Source organism: Amphiura filiformis, chromosome 15, assembly GCF_039555335.1.
Source record: "Amphiura filiformis chromosome 15, Afil_fr2py, whole genome shotgun sequence".
Lineage (NCBI taxonomy): Eukaryota > Metazoa > Echinodermata > Ophiuroidea > Amphilepidida > Amphiuridae > Amphiura > Amphiura filiformis.
In genome coordinates this window covers 15015910-15037109 of record NC_092642.1, presented here as the reverse complement: position 1 = coordinate 15037109, position 21200 = coordinate 15015910, and the positions used below count along the sequence as shown (strand labels likewise).

At 35.4% G+C, this 21200-nt stretch overlaps 3 protein-coding genes across 3 annotated transcripts; all 3 read right to left on the bottom strand.

The window, feature by feature from the left end:
• Window positions 1–564: 564 nt before the first annotated feature.
• Window positions 565–6179, bottom strand: LOC140171974 (hematopoietic prostaglandin D synthase-like). The gene is made up of 5 exons (XM_072195322.1): window positions 5815–6179; window positions 5011–5103; window positions 3403–3518; window positions 1839–1949; window positions 565–729 (listed from the first exon to the last, which is right to left on the bottom strand). The coding sequence occupies exons 1-5, from the start codon at window positions 5954–5956 to the stop codon at window positions 565–567; spliced, it is 627 nt and encodes a 208-aa protein (XP_072051423.1). The 5' UTR covers window positions 5957–6179.
• A 2175-nt stretch (window positions 6180–8354) lies between these two features.
• On the bottom strand, window positions 8355–11515 carry LOC140171973 (hematopoietic prostaglandin D synthase-like). Its single transcript, XM_072195321.1, has 5 exons — window positions 11380–11515; window positions 10771–10863; window positions 9740–9855; window positions 8820–8930; window positions 8355–8519 (listed from the first exon to the last, which is right to left on the bottom strand). The coding sequence occupies exons 1-5, from the start codon at window positions 11513–11515 to the stop codon at window positions 8355–8357; spliced, it is 621 nt and encodes a 206-aa protein (XP_072051422.1).
• Window positions 11516–16162: 4647 nt separating this feature from the next.
• On the bottom strand, window positions 16163–20959 carry LOC140171972 (S-crystallin SL11-like). The gene is made up of 5 exons (XM_072195319.1): window positions 20824–20959; window positions 20476–20538; window positions 18513–18628; window positions 16625–16735; window positions 16163–16318 (listed from the first exon to the last, which is right to left on the bottom strand). Exons 1-5 carry the CDS (start codon window positions 20957–20959, stop codon window positions 16163–16165), a joined length of 582 nt encoding a protein of 193 aa, XP_072051420.1.
• Between the last annotated feature and the right edge of the window lie 241 nt (window positions 20960–21200).

Here is a 21200-nt window from a genome sequence, read left to right as displayed (position 1 = left end):
CTTCCTTAGCTTGTAAAATAAATTAGCATTAAATCAATTTTATTCTAAAAACACTTTTAGAAACATTTCATTATGGCGTATACTGCTGAGCAACAATATGGCAGCATACATGAATGGGGATTGAACCAGTCCTATTCGCTGTAGAAGTAGTGATGTTACAGGATTAATAACCATAACGATAGGTGGAAACAATTGTGGAATGTATTACCCTGCACTAGATGTACGCTGTAACAATTGATTATCGAAGAATATGCATAAAGACATGGATCGTAATTCTATAGAAAATTTGCATTATGCAGAGTCCATGTACATTTCAATCGGCACCTGTGAAATTAGTGTCTTTAAAAAGAGCGGTATTGCATTCAGTCTATAATTGCACACATACGCAGATATGGCAGGAGATGAGTGCAGCTTACTTATAGTGCAGGGCAATACATTCAAAAATAGCTTTCACCTATCGCTATGGTAATTAATCCTGTTATATCGCTACTTCTACCTCTAATTTGGGTAAAGTTACATAATTCTTCTTTTCATGTTTCGGAAATGGACTGCAGTCTTCGTTGTTCAATATTTTGTATGCGGCCTTGTTTTCACCCACTCGGCAACTTTCTCATTAGACGCCACTCTGTCAAATAAAGCGGAGAGTTTGGGATATTTGGCTAGTAAATCATCTACGAAGGCTTGAATTACTTCAATGTCACAAAATACAAACAAATCTGCAACGGTTATCTGTAATAAAATTTATAAAAAGATAGCTACTATTATTAATAAATCAATAATAAAGAGCACTTTAGCAGTCATAAAAACACAGGGTGTGTAGGTTTTAGTCGCAAGTGGCAAAAACATGGTTTTAACAGCGAGGTCTTTTTTTAAAGTGACAAGATCTAAAAAAGTGACAAATGTTACAATGTTTTTCTTTGCACACTTGCAGATAATTGATTATTACCACAAAGTTTGAATTTTAATATTTTCTTTGTTTAAGATTTTACAGAAAAAGTTCTTTGAATTTGTTGTAATTGGAGACCGAATTAAAAAGACTAGTTTGCGTCTGACGTCAGGGCAAAGGCGCGACGTGATTGGCTGGTACAGCATTTTTAGTATGGTTGACAGAACGTCATACGCAAACTAGTCTTTATAATTCGGTCTTCAATTATGCATATTTTTGCCAGAAAGATTTTCCAGAAACATTTTCTAAAGGCAAACAAATACGACGTTTCATTGTAACAAATTAAGAAATTAAAGGCAGGAGTTTTCATTGTTTACTAGTGCAATAATGAAATTTGTCATACCAAATCCAAAACATTTTCATTTTATGGAATTGATGAGACAAAACATGTGTTGAATGATTCATTGAAAGTTGCGAGTTGCTGTCTATGAGTATGAGCTTTCTGCATGTGTTACTTTTTAATCTTTCACTGACCATAATGTTTCGTATGGTTTAGTCTAGTGTTTTCCGGTTTTAACCGGCAAAAACAGGTTTTTGCCCGCTTTTACAACTTAATCGGCAAAACCGAAACCTGGTTGGTAAGGATAATGACGATGACGATAAAAAGATGATGAAGTAGAAGATAATGATGACTTTTATGATGATGACGAGATGGTGATGGTTATGATGATGAAGAAGACGAGGAGGAGAAAAGAATGATACTAAAACTGACAACGACTGGCAATATGAAAAATGTTTCAAAATTATGTGTCATTTGTACATTGTAAACATCTGATGCAGGCCTAAAGGACATTAAAAAATAATTTACTCGGTCTGTTATAAGTCTATAGAAACACAAAATTTCTCAAACCTTGACCGAATTACGTCTTTAATAAAAAGTAATATTACATACCGTGTCGCCGACAAAGTAGCCATCCCCTCCATTGTTTTGTCTCAAAAGGGTCTCAAGGTTGCTACATACCGTGGGCGCTGCTTCTTCTCTCAGAACTCTAACCCATGATTCCTATGTTGGAGTATAAGTCATCAACAATAAATGCGGAAACATGTAAATCTATATTTGTTTTGCAAACATTTTTTATGACACCCCCTATTTTTCTTTCCGTATATTTGGGACCCCGCCTTCCGAAGAAATTGATAGCCCCTTAATCATCATATAAAATCTAATTGCATGCCTTTCTATTATCATGCTTATGACTTAATAAACTTCATCTCCATCTACCCTCTGGAGGGTTTATGATTTGATTTGATTTGAGTTTATTCATGCATATCATTCAATTTACAGAGTTCACATTAAAAAAACCATAGAATATAAAAAAGACATTAAAATTACATTTAAAATTACAATATACAATACAATTGCAGATATGCATGGTATAACCCTTTAAACCCTAAGAAGGGCTTATTTCCAAAGGGATCCTTTAAAATGTTTAAAAATTGCACACATTAACATCAAAATATCAAAAAAACTAAACATGATACTATCAAAAATTAAAAAATTATTATTGCACAAATATTAATCAGAAGCCAATATTGCAGACGTGTATGAAAAGGCAAGTCCACCATGATAACTGGGATTCAATGCCAGACCCCACCCCCACCAACCCAACCACCACAACGAGCCCACCCAAAAAGCACACCACCCCCCTACATAGGGGAATTGCCTTTCCAGAATTTCACAGCTACAAAGTAAGAATTTGCATAAGATATTCTTTAACAGCCTTCTTAAAGTTGACCCTATCAGTTATCTCCTTGATTGACTTAGGGAGATTAGCCCAATCATGAATGCTAACTTGATAAAAGGAACTTGAGTTTGCGCTGTTGTTTTTGTGTGTATAAAAATTATGCTGACTGGTATTGTGGTTAATGAACATGGGCTATTTTGGTGAATTTATAATCTAAATATGGTGGCCCTTGCCCATGGTTGATATTAAAAATATGATTAAGCCGCAATGGTTTTGCCCTATTGCAAATGTTCAAAATCCCAAAATCTTGGAAGTCCTTAACATCAATGTGATAAAAAGAGTCTTTGCTTAGTATAAACCTAATAACCTTCTTCTGGGCACGCTGCAATTTGATAACACTTGATAAACTTGATGCTATCATATTCAGCCCTCTTTCCAAGTAAAAATGGCACAATTTTGATTTTACACTTTCGTTGTTATTATAACTAAACATATCATGATATATTGATATATCACAAGATTGAAACAAACAAACGGCATTTGAGAGCTCAGATTGCGCCCTTGACGGTGATGTAAGCAACATGCCAAACGGTATTTTCTAAAAGAGGGCGCTTTTCACTTGCACATTTTTTTTAGACAGGCTGTATATGAATTAAAAAGAGAATAATAAAACAAACAAAAAATTTCCTCATATCGTGACTGATTTACCCGGGTGCTTTGCGCGTGCTACTTGAAAAAAATCTTTTTAACAATTTTTATTAGAATTTGAATTACTTGCACTTCGGGGTCTCCAGTCCCAAACCATTTAACCATGGAGTAATGCCAGTCGTTGCATACATCCATCACTGCATCAATACGAGCACACTGTGAATTGGTTTGGCCATAGAAATCTACATAAAATGATTAAAAGGGGTCAATTAATTAAAAACACAACATGTATTGCGTACTCTCGGGTCTGACTAGTCTGCCGTTGTCAGGATGGGACGCGAAATACTCATTGACGGAATCCCGTCAAAAAGATATGAAGTTCTAATGTAGTAATAGCCATCAACTATTTTGTACTATGATCAATGGCTCGAATATGGAATGCCCTCCCCGAGCACATTCCAGCTATCAAACTACGGGCCAGCATCAAAATAGAGGTCAACCGCGTTAACCCTAGCCTCGGTTCGAGGCTTCTGGGCTCTGGGGGGTGTTTTTTCATATCCTGTCCACCTACTCCACTGATCTGTACAGCAATTTTCTCTGGTTATTTTCTCAGAACCATGACAACGAAGAGAGGTAGTAATCTGATGATATTATCATGTACAGATCAGAGGTGGGTGGACAGGATATGAAGACACATGAATAAAAAATAAATCGAGAAGCAAAAAAAAAAAAAAAATAGAGAGAAAAAAAAACACCATCCCAGAGCCCAGAAGCCTCGAACCGAGGCTACGCCAAGCCACAGCCAACCCACGTGATATGCTTTTGTCATTAAAAGAATAATCAATATTAGAATCAAAGTATTCTAAATAGAGTACCTTGGTCTTGCACTCTGCCCACGAAACAAAACCAATCGACAGTCCATGATGCAGTCATGTCTACAGTAGAATTCATCTCGACCTTTGCAGGACTTAACCCCATTAAAAGCTATTAAACCAAGATAACATTCATTGAAACAGCTCAACTGATTAAATCGGATCTTCTCTGGCTGTGCACATGTGACTGTTTTCATGTGCGATATCGCAGTAAAGTTTGTATTATAGCTTCAGTTGGGTAACCGATTATAAAGGAAACGAAAGGAAACAATGGTATGTGTACTTTTGTTCACGAAATGAGACAATGGCGTGCTTTTTGTAAACCAGCATTCTTGAAAATGAGCAACATAATGATTGTTGACTTAACACGGTTTGGAAATAATTTCTTCATATTTTTGGTGTTATCTGTCGTTTACATATCCTTCCTAAAACACAAAAGTACGACCCTCTCCAAACACCTAAATTAGCTAAAAATTTAGGACATGTTACAAAACTATATTGTCTAGAATTTTAGAATATTTTTAATATTGGCCGGTTATTTTTCACACAGCGCCGTTAACTAGGCAATGTACTATTACCTATAACATTAACTAAAACACCAAAGTACGAATATTTCCAAACATCTAAATTAGCTAAAAATTTAGGACATGTTAAAAAACTATATTTTCTAGAACTTTAGAAGAGTACTTTTAATATTGGCCGGTTATTTTTCACACAGCGACGTTAACTAGTCATATCCCCATACTTTTAACGTAGGGCTATTTGTAGAGGTCACGCGTCAATGGGAAAGAGCACTGTGTATTGTGTATAGGAAAACGGACAGTAACTGCAGTATGCAACATACAAAACATGGGAATGTTACCTGTTTGCTTGGCTACATAGCGAGCTATGGCTTTAGACTGAGTTAGTGGTTCATCATCTATGAATAATACGGGTACCTGCTTACACGGCATATCTGTTAAAAGAAGGTTTTTAAAATATTAGTGAAGTGCTAGTGAATCATCATGTGTATGTCGAAGAGTTTATTTTAAGCTGATACCTTATACCTTCAGATCCAACGATTTCGTAGAATTTATTAGCGTATGCTATAAACACAGATACATATCGCAATATCGCTTTTAAGAAAAAATAAAGAAGATCATGGCAACAATATTATGGGCAGTGGAATCCCGGGAGTGGAATCTGTAACATCTTGGCGAACAGAAAAACGTCACATGGTTTCTTAACTAGTTTGGGCTTACACGCTATACTCAATTAACTAAATCAACCAGAAAACGAGTTGGGCTACTTTTGACATTTTCGCGCATATCAAGCTTGCATCGTGTACAATCGAAAACATGATCAGCAATTGTATTTTCGCTTTTCAGAAAAAATGAAACGGATCATAGCGTAAATGTGATATGCTGAATGGGTAGTGACATTTTGTCCGTAAGTTAAAAAAAACCGGAGATATGACAGAAATGGTAAGTTTCCTTCTTTCTTAGCACATCAAGGAAGTGGACGGTAGACGAAGTTGACACAAGAAGGGGAGACAAGAATAATATTGTAACAGAATGTTCATAATTCCTGCACATTCATGACATTGGCACTGACACATTCAGTGAATGCAGATCAAACAATGCGGTATTAAATGTGATAAAAGTTACACGTACATCGGTTTACTCACCAAGCTTGTATTTGCAGTGCCATTGCTCGTCTGTTATCCTCACATCTTCATAGTCATAACCAGCTAAATGAAACAAAAGCCTCGTCACTTCAGCACGCCCTTTGCTGTTAAAATATATAAGCTTATACTTAGGCTTCGACATCGTGTTAAATTTTTTTTATCAGATATATTATTACAGTTGAGGGTAATAATATTGTGGTCGGCGTATTTCCACTTGCTCAAAGTCCACAACTGTAATGTTTGGGCATGTATCACTACCACATGTAACTTCTACGAACGTAATTTAATAACGGGGTAAAGTTCATATTCGAATAGTGAACAAAAAACAAACTTTAAAAACAAATACAAGCATAAACATAATTGTGTATGGGGCGATTGAAATAGTTGCAATATTCATTTCAAAGACCAGTTATATTGCCCAATGGTGTACTAAAACACCATGTGAAAGACTAAGCCTAAATGCTTTAATTACAGTAAAATTTCAGGTTTTATAAGTTTTGAGTGGTGGCTAAACACATCGAGTTCATGTATACTGAATCAGCGACGTATAAACTGTGTGCATATCGCTATTCGTCTTGTTTGTTCGTCGTAGCTATATATGAAGCTACGCCAATATTTATAATAATAATACGATCGGCGAGCTAATACACGAATTGTAGGTACTAGAATGAAATAGCAATTCGTTTTACCTCATTTGTTTGGCTCGAAATTAAACATGGAACATGGTGATCAGTGAAAACTAACATTTAAATAGGAATCTATTTCTTATGCAAATCACACATTATGGTTCTATTTAGTTGCTTATATATAGGACGGAAACTAAGTTTGCCTTCCAAACAGCCTATTGTTTTTAACCCCATGACCCAAAAAAGTGCGGACTAATATAGTTAAGATAAGAACAAAAACATTTTTCGCCGTGAGCTTATTGATAAGTGATGTTTAGATAATGCCATTTCATAGTATAGTTAACTTGAGGAAACCTTGTATCATCATGTGGAGGTACGGTCCGAATTAGGCCGGGCTCTGTGCCTATTATCCCCAGAGGAAGGCACTCGATATCTGAATTGACGGTGGGGGATAGGTAGCGGTTTAAATCTAAGGTCATTCGGTGTGCGCCAATCATAGAAAAGATTGAATGACTACAAATAGGTATAAAGTGACAACCTTAATGGAATACATGAAATGCACTAGAAAAACAAAACAAAATTAGGAGTGATATTTTATCCTATCACGCTATGTTCAATCTTCGAATTTATTGGCTATATAAGAAAACATAATTGTATATTAATTTGAGCACTAATTCCCAGGTAGGTTGTAATAAAATGTATTTTTCTGACACTGGGAATAGGGTTGATTAATATCACTACAGAAATTGCTTTAGGTTGGTCTTAACCATGGATTTATGAAAACATTCGGGTCTCATAACTGCTAAATTGTTGGTCTAAAGTATATAAAAGTATACATATTTAAAATGGCAAAGACTTGATAAATTCATCTGTGAGGTCAAATTTGTGCTAAAAAATGCTCATTTTTGGAGAAAATTCCAAAACAAACGTTTACTTGGCCTCCCAAAACCTCGGAAATTTGTGCAAAAATCAGGCTTTTGTTATGATTTTTATTAAAAATTAAGCTGTTTTATGATTTTTTGTGATCGTTTTTTGACCATATTTGGTGCACATTTCTCAAAGTTGGTGAAAAACAACAAAAACAACAACAAACAAAAAAAAAAAAAAAAAAAAAAAAACCGGTTCCTAGATAGTGTGGGATTTTCTCCAGAAATGAGCATTTTGGCCCAAATTTGACCTCACAGATGAACTCATTAAGTCTTTGCCATTCTAAAAATGTATACTTTTATAGCTTTAGACCAACAATTTAGCAGTTATGAGGCAAATTTCATAATTCCAGGGTTAAGCCCACCCTTAACCGAAGCCATTCTGTAGTACAATGTATCTACTTCGTCTTCAGTCGTTAACCTTTTCCCACAATTGGCAAATGTTCGAATGTCAGGTTTATGCATCGTATTTGAACTCGTTTGTGACGATGAGAGTACTCTTCCCAGAAGCGGTGTATGATGGGATACGTACATGAAAAGGGTTTATTGCCATGATTACCAGAATAGTCGACTGCAGATCCGTCGGATAACACTTTTTCCTTGGGAAATGAACTTTGCTGCTTGGATGATGTCACGATGAGGTTAGCATTTATTCCGTATTGAAAAGTGTGTTCCGACGGATCTGCACTCGACCGGCCTCTTACTGAACTGTCATATTAATAACTGCCACGAACAACCCTTGCTTAAGTTGAAGTCATATATGCTGTTGATGTCATGCATTTTTGGATCTTGGTTCTCTCAAATTGTAGAGTGTTGGAGTTTCTCAGGGGGATCTAGAGGAGATTCAAAGATCGATGGAAGAAACTAGATTGCGTATAAAATGGACCTATAACTCGGGAATGCACAATGTTGCAAACTTAAATGCAGGATTTGGAAATATCTATTTCACACACAATTACTGACAATGGTCGAGGCTAATTAAAAAGGATCAATATTTAGTGATGGGCCTTTTCTTCACCCACTCGGCAACTTTCTCATTAGACGCCACTCTGTCAAATAAAGCGGAGATTTTGGGATATTTGTCTAATACATCATCTACAAAGGCCCGGATAAGTTGAATATCACAAAATACAAACAAATCTGCAACAGTTATCTGTAAAATATAATTAAAAACGAGAAACAATTAATGGAAGTCACATCTGTTTAACATAAGAAGAATGTTGATGTAAAGAAAAAGAAATGGTGATGATGATTATGATGATGACGATGGTTATGACTTCGATATCGATTAAGATTAATATGAATATACTCTGAAAAACTTGTATCTCGCCATATAATAAATATAATGTTTGAAGAACGATTAAGTATCTATATAATTAATAACCTACATGGTCTATGAAACGATTTCATTTATTTTCTTGAAGAAATTATTCTTTTAAAATTTATGTCATACCGTGTCACCGACAAAGTAGCTATCTCCTCCATTGTTTTGTCTCAAAAGGGTCTCAAGATTAATGCAAACTGTGGGCGCTTCTTCGTGTCTCAGTACTCTGACCCATGATTCCTGTGGGTGTGTGGAATCACATACAATAAATAAGGAAATAAGGTACAATAATCAATATTCACAGGGTTCCCAGCATGTCACACACACACACACCCCCACACAAAACATATTCCTTAATATTTCCCCCATACTGCAGTTACTGTTCATTTTCCTATACACAATACACAGTGCTCTCACCATTGACGTGTGACCTCTACAAACAGTGTATGTTAGAGGTATAGGGCATTTCCTAGTTAACGTCACTGTGTAAAAAATAACCGGCCAATATTTTGTGTACTCTTTGAAATTCTAGAATATATAGTTTTGTAACATGTCCTTAATTTTTAGCTAATTTAGATATTTGGAAATATTCGCACTTTGGTGTTTTAGTAAGGAAGGGCACGAAATGGCCTGCAGAATTCCCTGTGTGAATCGAATGCAACTTTTAGTGACTATCACTCACTTGACCGCTCTCTTCCGAAGGGCATTAAAAACATGTTTCCTGCGCAGGCAACCTAAGCCTTTGAAACTCTTCCCAATTCGGCAAACCAACCCTAAAACGGGGTATAACCCCCTAACCAACTGATTATATCACTCTTAACCAAGAAAGAACATATAATTTATTTGAATTAGAGCATTGCATTGTGGGATACCATGTTGCCTGGGCAGGAAACATGTTGCATTATTTTTGATGAGTCTTGGACAAAAGCACTTGACAGCTGTTGATAATATGAAAACACTTTTAATGCTAGGCATACTTGAGTTTGTTCTTTCCTTGTTTTAAGTATTTAGCAATGCTACGTGAAATATATATATATTGTTTTAATTACTTGCTCTTCGGGGTCTTCTGTTGAAAACCATTTACCCAAGGAGTAACGCCAGTCGTTGCATACATCCATCACTGCATCAATGCGAGCACATTGTAAATTGGTTTGTCCATATAAACCTAAAAAAGGGAAATCATTCGCATAATAATGAGTAACAGCTACTTTGGTGTGCACATTTGATATTGTTTCTGTGCAATTTGTTGTGAGAAGTGCTTAATTTTACATTTTTCTTCTACATTGAGTAAAGGTATGCCTAGCCCTTAGTGGTGTTAGATACTGGAATCAGTTAGTCCTTTCTCGTTACCCAAAATACAAGACCAATTACTGTACCGTCCAAAAGGGATTGTCCAGACGCAAGTATTACAAAATGGTATCTCCTGAAAGACGTAAAAGTTTGTCCTAAGTTGTGCCAGCTGAACGTTCATGTAGAACGGGGATGAGGATAGTACGAGCTGTAAACCTGTCCTATTATGGCCCGTCGCACGGTGGTCGAGTTCCTACGGGTAGATCATTTGAAGAGATTTTTGTTTGATTTACCCAAGTTGTAGTAGGTTTGTGAATTTTATAACTTCAAAGATGATAATGAAGTTGTTTTGAATACTAACCGACTTTGGTCAAACTGACAAACAAATTGTGTGGGTTGTGTGAAAAGGTCAAGAAAAGGACACGTGCACACCCCACATAACAATACCACCCACACACATATATACACACCCCTCCCACTCTATCGTACACAAATAAAACCAATCGAAACAAGTTTGTTTGTTTTAAATGATCTCCCCGTAGGAACTCAACAACGACCCATAAATGGGAGAGGATTGTGGCTCGCACTACCCCCATCCCAGTCTACGCCAAGCTGGCACAACTAGGCCAAATTCTATAAATTTGAACTTCTTTCAGGAAAATGCGAAAATGCCATTTCGTAAGACTTGCATCTTGACAATCCTTTTTGGACGGTACAATATTAGCTCTCACCTTTTAGATAACGAGAAAGGACTAACTGATTTAACAAACAAACCCCTGGTAATGTTCACCTGTTTCCTTGGCTACATAGCGAGCTATGGCATTAGCTTGAGTAAGGGGTTGACCATCTATGAATAGTACTGGTACTTGCTTACATGGCATCTCTGTTGAAAGAAAACAGAATTAAAATATAATTATCTTCACTGTATAGGATATTATCTAATATACACACAAAGAACTGTGCAGTTACAGTCAAAATACTACCACATCCACTAACCTGACGCACCCCCACCACATACCCGCAACGCCCACCCCAACACACAGCTGAACACACACCAGTGTTTTCTATTTAAAGTGACCTTTTAAAAAAAGGGACACGTACCCGCTTGGGTCGATGGAAGATCCATGGTCCCGACCCAAGCACAAGCCAGGCTAATTATAGCCTAAAAGCATACTGGCATAGTACAGGAAGAAAAATAGCAAGAATTGGAAAGAAGCAAACAATGCCACCCAACAACCAATATAACAATTAATTTTGCTCTAAGCCTGTGGGTCGAGATATAAGAAAGTGGGAGTTCTTAACCCTTGCTCCATTACAAAGGCCGTAACTATGTAAGCTTATATTATATATACATGTTATAAAATTATACATCTTATTTCATTCATACACAGGTACCAACCAAACTTGTATTTTGTGATCCATTGCCCATCTCGTATCCTGAAGTCTTCATAGTCATAACCACCTAAATGAAACAGAAGCCTCGTTACTTCAGCACGCCCTTTGCTGTTAAAATATACAAGCTTATACTTAGGCATGATGTGATAATTAATTTGAGTGTTCAGTCCGTTACTTTCAATGCAATAATTTATGCCCACAATATGTAATACATCAGAGAATAACCTTTCCACCAGAGCAAAGTCCACAACTATTTTGTTTGAAAGAACAAGTCATGAGGCGCCAACAGTGGTCAAGGTCATGCAAGTTCCAGTGGCGCGCAGACAAAAAGTTAAAACAAGAACAGCCTTTAACACTTTTTAAAAAAGACAACACCACGGATGAATATCATGTTTGATAATTATTTTGCTTTGATAAGTGGATGCGGGTAATATGCTTTATGTGTGGAGTAATTTAACGGGTGGGAAATACCCGTTTATTGGTAAATATCATCTAGGATATAGCCTGTAGGTATGTCATAGTGGCTGCACAATAATTCTGTCATACTGTGCACGCATACATAACAGTGAATCAAAAAGCGCGCGGATCAAAGTTGGCCAATTTTTGAAAACATACATGTCAAAAAACGATTTCCTCGTTATGTTTCATTGATCACAATAATTTGTCTTTTTAATATATGGTAGGTGAAACATTTCCTAAATCACTATCAACTCCGCCGAAATTAAACACTGCCTAGTTTAAGAGTTAAGACCTGTTTTATGAATTTTTTTAGATCGGCCATAAATCAATAAATATAGGTCTCTCGAAATAGAGGACCTAGTAACACCGGTCTGAAATACCAGTGTTTGTTATCATGTATTTTTTTTCCTTGGACAATGAGTGAAACACTTCCCTATACCAATTGAAAACTCGGTGCACTTAGGCAATTAACTGCAGTTTCTTTATTCAACATCACAGCAGGTTCATATTTGACAAAATCATGCTGTATAAATAAAACATAAATAAAACAAAAAAAAAGTAAAAATTACATATGCCTAATTAACATAAGAATGGCATAAATATATAATTAGATGTAATTAGCTAATTTGCATAATTAATGACTTTTTGTGTTTTTTTTTTTACCAAATGAAAGAACTTTGGGTACTTATGTGTGCAAAAAAACCGCATCCTCATATCATGTACGGTTCTCTGTTGGCATTATTTTTGCATATTAATTAGCTGGACTTTTAAGCTTTTATTTGTCTGCAGATTGGTCAAAATGGCCAAAATTGTATATTTGGTGGATTTATTACATTTATTCGAGGAGAGATTTTTTAATCTTGTTTTCTTTAACGAAGTCCGGAAAGATATGCAATTAATCTGTAATACTTAAATCAATGCTACCTTTTCAAGTAAGTGTCCGAATAAGCATTACAAATCCCAAAAATTACCATTTTGCCATTTATAGCAATTTGTGGCAGGTTTTCACCCGATTTCCGGGTATCTTCAAGTTGACGTTACATCACTTTGCATTATCCGATTTCAATTCTGTTTTTTGTTTTTTGAAGCATTCATAACGATGATTCAATTAAAAGCGTCAAATAACATGTTTCTGCTGCGCTTATTTTTGGGGTGATATATAGGCCTACAGTAAAGTACCATTAATATTGAAATAATTTTCATGTTGAAAGCTTAATTACCTTAACAATGCGTGCTAAATACATATAATTCAAAAAATAATAAAAACATTTTCATGTTGAAATTTATTTTTGAAATGTGTGTTAAATACTCATTATAATGATAGATCACGACAATCAAACAAACTATATTCAATTGACCTTTGCAATGTTCACAGCTCAATGGTGATCACAGCCGCTAAGTTTTATGACAATCCGACAATCTATTTGACCTTAGATGGCCTTTAACATAAACATCTCAAAAAAGTAATTACCCCCTTAAATAATGGCCATTATTAAAAAACGGGCGATTGTATTACAAATCTGTAAAATGCGTTGGAAGCAGAATTTATTTATGCACATTTTGACACGTCATTTGTAGAAATTGTCTAAATATTGACGTCACAGCGTACATTTAAATCAATGTAATCTAAGATTTGAAAGTTGCAATACAATCTATTGATTTGTATTCAGTATAATGGAAAGAAATCTGTGTAATGATATCTGAGTGTTTTTGTATTGTTGTTATTTCAAATCTGGACCTCACTACATTTAATTAATCGGTATTTTATTGTTTTCTGAACTACGTATCACATGAGGTGTCAAAATGCGCAGAAATAAATTCTGCTTCCAACGAATTTTACAGATTTGTAATTCAATACCCCGATTTTGAATAATGGCCATTATTTTAGGGAGGTGGTAATTACTTGTTTTGAGATGTTTATTTGACGCCTAATGACTATCACATCCACTAAGTTATCACACAATCTATACTCAATTATCTCAAATGGCCTTGCTATTACCTGGAACATTTGGCGCTCAATGGTGATCCTATCCACTAAGTTTCATCTGACAATATATACTTCGTTGGATAACATTTACCTGACCTTGAACATTTGCGGCGCTCACACTCACCAAGTTTCATAACAATCCAACAGGACACGCACCCTTAAACAACAGGCCAACCCATAACTCCATATCGTCACCCTCATAACCAAAGTGCCTAAGTCATTATTACATGTTTCTCATTTGCAATATTGATTTTCTGAGTAATAAACCCATAATTAATCAAATTTCCAGCCGCATTCTTCATTAACTTAATTCATCTCTTTTGATGTATTCAACAAGTTGATGAAGAATGCGGCTGGAAATTTTTATTAATTATGGGTTTATTACTCAGAAAATCAAAATTGCAAATGAGAAACATGCAATATTGACTTAGACACTTTGGTTATGAGGGTGACGATATACATAAATTATACTAATTACCATAAATCATCTTGTGTTATGACCTTGTGTGCAACCTCTATGGTATGTCATCATTGATGAACGCATTCAGTTGAACTCGAAATTATAAAGATGCTTATCAAATTTTAAATATTTAATAAAAAGTAGGTTTCTATCCGTCACAATGGAAGTACAGTAACGTATCGAATATAATGCAATATTATCTCGGTATAATTATAATAATTAGACAATTGGACTTTCAGATCTACCCATTTAGCACTGTATAGTCCAGGTTAAACCACCATGAGCTGTGCAGACGTTTAGAAAGCTATCAGGTATCTTTCTCAATGCTACTGTTGATGTGATGATCGTTGAACAGCTGTTGTTGATCGCTGATTGCAACGAAGTATACTGTTTTATGGAACAGTCCTGATGAATTTGTTCAAGAGTACCCGTTTAGCAGTTTAGTGACCACAAAATCCCGAGTAAAAGAAAATTGCATGTCTTAATATCTTTTCCAACCAGGCTACAAGATACTTGTACAGCAGTAGTCAGTACCGTCTTGATGGTGTCTTTGTGGTTGGACGCCATGAACTTAGTTTTGGTTGGGTTCATCTTTATTTCGACCTTTGCTACTGAGGACTCGAATCTGCTCAGCAACTCCTGAGCTTGTTTACATTTCTTCAGACAGGAGTGCTATATCATCTGCATCTGCAAAGTCGAAATTAGTGATTACCTGTGGGACAACTCTCATTTTTTCTCTTGACCAGATGAAATAGGTATAAAGTGACAACCTTAATGGAATACATCAAATGTACTAGAAAAAAAGCGAAATCAAGAGTGATATTTTAACCTATCACGCTATTTTCAATCTTCGAATTTAGTGGGTATATAAGAAAACATAATTGTATATCAATTTGAGCACTAATTCCCAGGTAAGTTGAAATAAAATGAGATAGAAAACGCATTTTTCTGACACTGGGAATTAATATCACTAGAATAGAATTTGCTTAAGGGGGAATAATACCCTGATTTTTATCAGTATCCCTCTTCTTCTTTTTTTTGCAAATTTATGAACTACATAAATATATTCATCATCTCATGTCCTAAACTTATAAAATATCTCTACCTACAAAGTGATTTTAAACCATTTTAGTATATCATTTTTGCCCTATATACTTTTTTGTTTACCTGTTACTATGGGATTATAGTAACTCAGTATGTGTGCCTCGCTCATAACAAAACATAATTTATTCTATTCAAGTAGTACTTGAATAGAATAAATTATATCCTTTGTTATACCATCTTCTGGCTTGCGATCAACTCTATCTCTTCCTCAATGAATGGTATAGCAAATTTAATACTATCATGTCTCTATCATGTGTTGTTTGGAAAAGAGATTTCTATAAGGTTATAGGTCATCATAGGTCAGGTTATAGTTATATGTCACCTGGTTGAGGTCAAATTTTACCCCATTTTGTATACACATGTGATATATCAATATAGCTGCAATGAGGCATCAATTTTGATATTTGGTCTAGTTTGTCTTTTTACTGGATATATAATGCTATGATGGACAAAATAACATTTCTTGGGAATGGATGTAAATGGTGAGTACAATTTAGATTGGTTTGTCCAATCCATTTCAGCTAGACAAAGGTAAAATTGGTACCAAAATCACAAAAATTAAGCTTACGAAAAACTACCTAATCTGATGGTATAGGTGAAGAGAAATGCAATTTTTTCAACATAACTGTAGTTTGGTTGTGGAAACCTTTTACCTATGGCTTAATTAGGTTTCTTCGACGGAAGAAGCTAGACTGAGAATAAAGTAGACCTTTAAATGCGGGATTTTATCTATTTTACACACAATCACTGACAATGGTCGAGGCTAATTAAAAATAATCAATATTTAGTGACGGGCCTTTTCTTCACCCACTCAGAAACTTTTTCATTAGACGCCACTCGGTCAAATAAAGCGGAGAGTTTGGGATATTTGCCTAATATGTCATCTATATACAAAGGCTCGGATAAGTTGAATATCACAAAATACAAACAAATCTGCAACAGTAATCTGTAAAATATAAATTAAAAACGAGAAACAATTATTAGTAATGGTAATTGTGGAAGTCGCATCTGTTTAACAATAACATGAGAAGAATTTTGATGATGATGATGATGATGATGACGATAGTTACGACTTAGACATCGATGATGATTAAGCTTTAAAAACTTGTATCTCGCTATGTAATGTTTCAAGAATGATTAAGTATCTATATAATTAATAGCCTACGTGGTCTATGAAACGATTTCATTTATTTTCTTGAAGAAATTATTCTTTTAAAACTAGTTTGATTTATCCCATACCGTGTCACCGACAAAGTAGCCATCTCCTCCATTGTTTTGTCCCAAAAGGGTCTCAAGATTAATGCATACTGTGGGCGCTTCTTCGTGTTTAAGTACTCTGACACATGATTCCTGTGGGTGTGTGGAATCACATACAATAAATAAGGAAATAAGGTATAATGATCAATATTCATACGGTTCCCAGCATTTCATAAAAAACAAATTCCTTGATATTTTCTTGATAAATTTCCAAAATTCCGTGAGAAATATTTCACATTTACTAACGTGTTATCAGGGTTAGACTGTCACAGACGACTACATAGAGAATTAATTCCACAAAATATGAAATATTATGAACTCAATGTATTAGCTGAATGGTTTCCGTGCAATGTGGAGTCATACGTTGTATGCAAGACAGGTGTATACCAAAATGATTGCCTTGGCCATCATGGGCCACTCAAATTCCCTGAATGTGGCTGTTTCTTTCTTTCTTTTCTTTAAAAAAAAAAAAAATCCCTGTGACGATTTTCCATTCCATCATTTTCATTACTTCCCCGAGTGAGATGTTCTTGATTCTATATGTCTTATAGCCTATGTATGTAGTATTAATGGTATTTTAAACATGTTGTAAAGTTGCATTGTAATTTGATTTATTTTGTAAGCATTGTATTTATCTAAATTTGCAATTTTAATATTTTGTATTTGAATGTATGCAGTATTTTTAAAACCTTGATAATTATGTTATTTAAATGTTGTATTGATCCCTGGGCCTCAAGGACGAACAGATGATGAAATGTGTTTTCAACTGATTGAGTGTCCCAGGATAAAGAAGAAATAAAAGAAAGAAGCAAACAAAAGTGGCTAGAAACCCTGTATTGAAGAGTCGGCAAACAATTACGTTGATTAGTTTTAAACATAGATTTGTGAATAGAATAATGTCATACACAAATATAATAACAAAGGTTGCCATTGGTGTCTTGTCGATCGGTAACTTGAATTGCTTCAAAATCTCAGTCATGTCAGTGCTTTTAAGAAACAATTTATTTGAGAAAAGATCGGGCATACTCAAATATCTTATAGACAAAGAGATCAGGCATTCTCTAAGATCTTATAGACACAGAGTTTGGACATTATCAAAGATTTTATAGACAAAGAGATCGGACAGTCTCAAATATCTTATAGACACAGAGATCAGGCATTCTCAAAGATTTTGTAGACAAAGATATCGGGCATTCTTAAAGGTCTTATAGACAAAGATATCGGACATTATTAAAGATTTTATAGAGAAAGAGAAAAATCGGCGCTTGATTGTTTTACACAACAACAAATGAAAAGGCAAAATTATCAATTTAAATAGAGTTGTTTAACAAATTCTGATTTACCGCCAAATCGGCATTTTAAACATCGAGTTGTTTAATATTATTTGCATAATCCAAGATGGCCGTTTTGACAAGCATACACGAGTGGAGAAAAGTGAAGGAATTGTATTGAACTTTATACAGTAATTGTACAAGTTTTAGATCTGTTTTTGCTGTATCGCTCTCTATTTATGTAAATATTTGCCATGCACAAACTGAAAGCATTATTTTGTGATACATGTGTGGTTAAAAAATTGATACTATGCCTTCAGTGAATAAAAACACATTTTTTACACAACTCTCTTTAAACAACCCTACAATTTAAACACTGTTGCTTAATCTAGGCTTACACAACTAAGTTGTTTACCCCTAAATAACAGTTGCTTAAATCTTGGTCATCATTTTAAACAACAAACTGTTTAATAATTAAACAACTTTGAGTTGTTTCATTTTAAAACAACTGTTGAGCGATTCACCTGGTAACTTGTGGTTGTTTAAAATTTTAAACAACTTGTTTAATTTTTAACAGTGTAAAAAACGTCTTAAATTACTTGCTCTTCAGGGTCTTCTGTTGAAAACCATTTACCCAAGGAGTAACGCAAGTCGTTGCATACATCCATCACTGCATCAATGCGAGCACACTGTAAATTGGTTTGTCCATATAAACCTAGAAAGGGAAACCATTCACATAGTAAATGAGTTATAGATACTTTGGTGTGCATATTTGATATTGTTTCTGAGCAGTTTGTTGTGAGAATTGCTTATTTGCACCCAAGCATGGTGTTAGTTTAATTGCACCAAAAAGGATTGTCAAGACGCAAGTCTTACAAAATTACAGTTCCTAAAAAAAGCGCAGTGATTTATAGTGCGCTACGCACAGACACAACGCCTAGACGTTGATCCACAAGCCTCAGCACACTTTACAGGTTGTCGCTGACCACTACGGCCCCACATCATTCCATTAAGGCAGCTGTGTACACTCAGACATGCATGTAGTAAAAGTGCAATAACTTTGTAATTATTCGCGCAAGACATATAAAAGTATACATTTTTATGAAGGCAAGACATCAATAAATCTTAATATAAATACAGATTTGGGGTAAAAACAACAATTATGAAGAAAATCACAAAAAAGTGAGTTTTTGGCAATATTTGTTAGGTACATCATAACAAAAAAACACTCTTTCCAAAATATTTTATTTTGTTTTAGCTCAATCTTGAGGCTCCATTCCAAAAACGGTTTTTTATTTTCTTGATATTGGCCTTATATTTTGAGATATTGACCATATAAGGCATCAAATTGAACTTTTTAAAATTCACAAACGCCTATTTGCACAAAATGATGCCTAAAATCGGAAATATACCAAAATATACAAAAATGAGAAAACCGTTTCTTGAGTCGATCATGCTTTTTACGATGATCATATTTGCTTACCTATAGATGCTGTATTTATTGAGTTATCGTGTACCTAAATCGTCATTTTACAGAGAAAATGAACATTGAAATAATGGCCGTTGAAGTTTAAAGTGGTCACATTTTGCACTTTCATCGAATCTCGCAGAAGAATGCAGCAGTTTTTATTTTTCTACCTTACATTACATAAACATCGGGTAAAGCCACGGCCCCTTGAGAAGTTTGAGCGAAATCCATTCATAACTTGATATTTAAATCGGTGAAAGAACTTGAAAAAACCCACATTTTATCAGCTAAAACGGAGCCATTTGACCACTAGGTTTTTGTGCTTCCGTGGTGTTTCCATAAGATGCGCCGCGCATGCAGATAAGCGTCGCGTATGCGTAGCGTATTTGTGCATTAACAAATTGCGCGATACGCAACGCGATGCGTTGTTGCGCGCGTGTACCCTGCTGCTGGTACAACAAAGATTTTCTTTCCTTTTCAATTTCAAACACGAGTGGAATAGTGAAATAAAATCCTTAAAATATTGCAGTTGGAGTTTACAAATCTGGATTTTCATTCCTTGTATTTATAAAAAACATAACAAAGTACAAACATATCAAAAAAACTCAATTTTGCGAAAGAAACAATGTCTAGAGTACACAGCTGCCTTAACCGTTAAACAACAATTCAGCGACTTTGCTGCTTCAAGAGCGCACACCCTAGACACTCCACAAATAACCTTCGCAACCAGGATCAGCTCTCCGAGTTTCGTACGGGTTAACATCGAGACAAATTAGCTGTAAGTTCCTTGTCAAGCAAACTCAATTTTTCCACGAGAGCGTACTAGTCACCGCCAGGGTTCGAACCCGCAACCTCTCGTACCATAGTCAAACGCCTTATAGATGGAGCTAACTTGACTGCTAAGTTTTAGTAGGTTGTGCATTGTATGAGTTCAACAATGAAATAAGTTGTTTTAAACACTAGCTGGCTTTGGTCAAACAAATCTGTGGTCAAACTAACAAAAATTGTATTACAAGATCACCCCCACACACCACATAACACTCCCCACACACCCCCATACCAGACAAACAAACCAATCGAAACAAAAGACTAACTCTGGTAGTGAGTCAGTAGTTGACCATCTATGAATAATACGGGTACTTGCTTACATGGCATTTCTGTTGAAGAAAACAGAATTGAAAATATATAAAACAGGTAACGCGCACGAACACCCAGTTGCAGTCACAAAGGCTACCACCCACTCAACACTCCCACAACACCCCACCCCATACCTTTACACCTGATACACAAATGAGCACCCCAACGCACCCCGGCCCCATATGTACACTCTCACCCCCGCACCCCCTCACACACCAGCGGCCACAAACACGTGCGTTAGACTTACATCGCAAGCTTATGTACATTAATTATACATCTTATTTCATTCATACACATGAACCAACCAAGCTTGTATTTTGTGTTCCATTGCCCATCTCGTATCCTGAAGTCTTCATAGTCATAACCACCTAAATGAAACAAAAGCCTCGTTACTTCAGCACGCCCTTTGCTGTTAAAGTATACAAGCTTATACTTAGGCATAATGTGCAATTAATTTGAGTTTTGAAACCGTGATATTAAATACAATAAGCCCGCAATATGTTATACAGCAGATATTATGAACTTTCTACGTGGAGCGCAAAGTCCACAACTATTTGTTCCAGTGGCGAGCAGACAAGAGGGTTTATAACAAAAATTGCCTTTAAAACAGACAACGCTACGGAAGAATATCATGTTTGATAATTGTGACGTGGTATATCGAAAGAAGACAATTTTGGGCAGG

Bases quoted from the DNA above. Each gene is read 5' to 3' on its own strand.
- LOC140171972 (XM_072195319.1), bottom strand. From the start codon at position 20,959: ATGCCTAAGTATAAGCTTGTATACTTTAACAGCAAAGGGCGTGCTGAA. The intron at 16,736-18,512 runs GTAATTTAAGAC...ACACACCCACAG, and splicing joins CAGAAGACCCTGAAGAGCAA to GAATCATGTGTCAGAGTACT. The intron at 16,319-16,624 runs GTATGGGATAAA...TTACTGTTGCAG, and splicing joins GCTACTTTGTCGGTGACACG to ATTTGTTTGTATTTTGTGAT.
- LOC140171973 (XM_072195321.1), bottom strand. From the start codon at position 11,515: ATGCCTAAGTATAAGCTTGTATATTTTAACAGCAAAGGGCGTGCTGAA. The intron at 9,856-10,770 runs GTGAACATTACC...TCCCTTTTTTAG, and splicing joins CTATGTAGCCAAGGAAACAG to GTTTATATGGACAAACCAAT. The intron at 8,931-9,739 runs GTAATTAAAACA...ACACACCCACAG, and splicing joins CAGAAGACCCCGAAGAGCAA to GAATCATGGGTCAGAGTACT.
- LOC140171974 (XM_072195322.1), bottom strand. From the start codon at position 5,956: ATGTCGAAGCCTAAGTATAAGCTTATATATTTTAACAGCAAAGGGCGT. The intron at 1,950-3,402 runs GTAATTCAAATT...ACTCCAACATAG, and splicing joins CTGGAGACCCCGAAGTGCAA to GAATCATGGGTTAGAGTTCT. The intron at 730-1,838 runs GTATGTAATATT...ATTTTATTACAG, and splicing joins GCTACTTTGTCGGCGACACG to ATAACCGTTGCAGATTTGTT.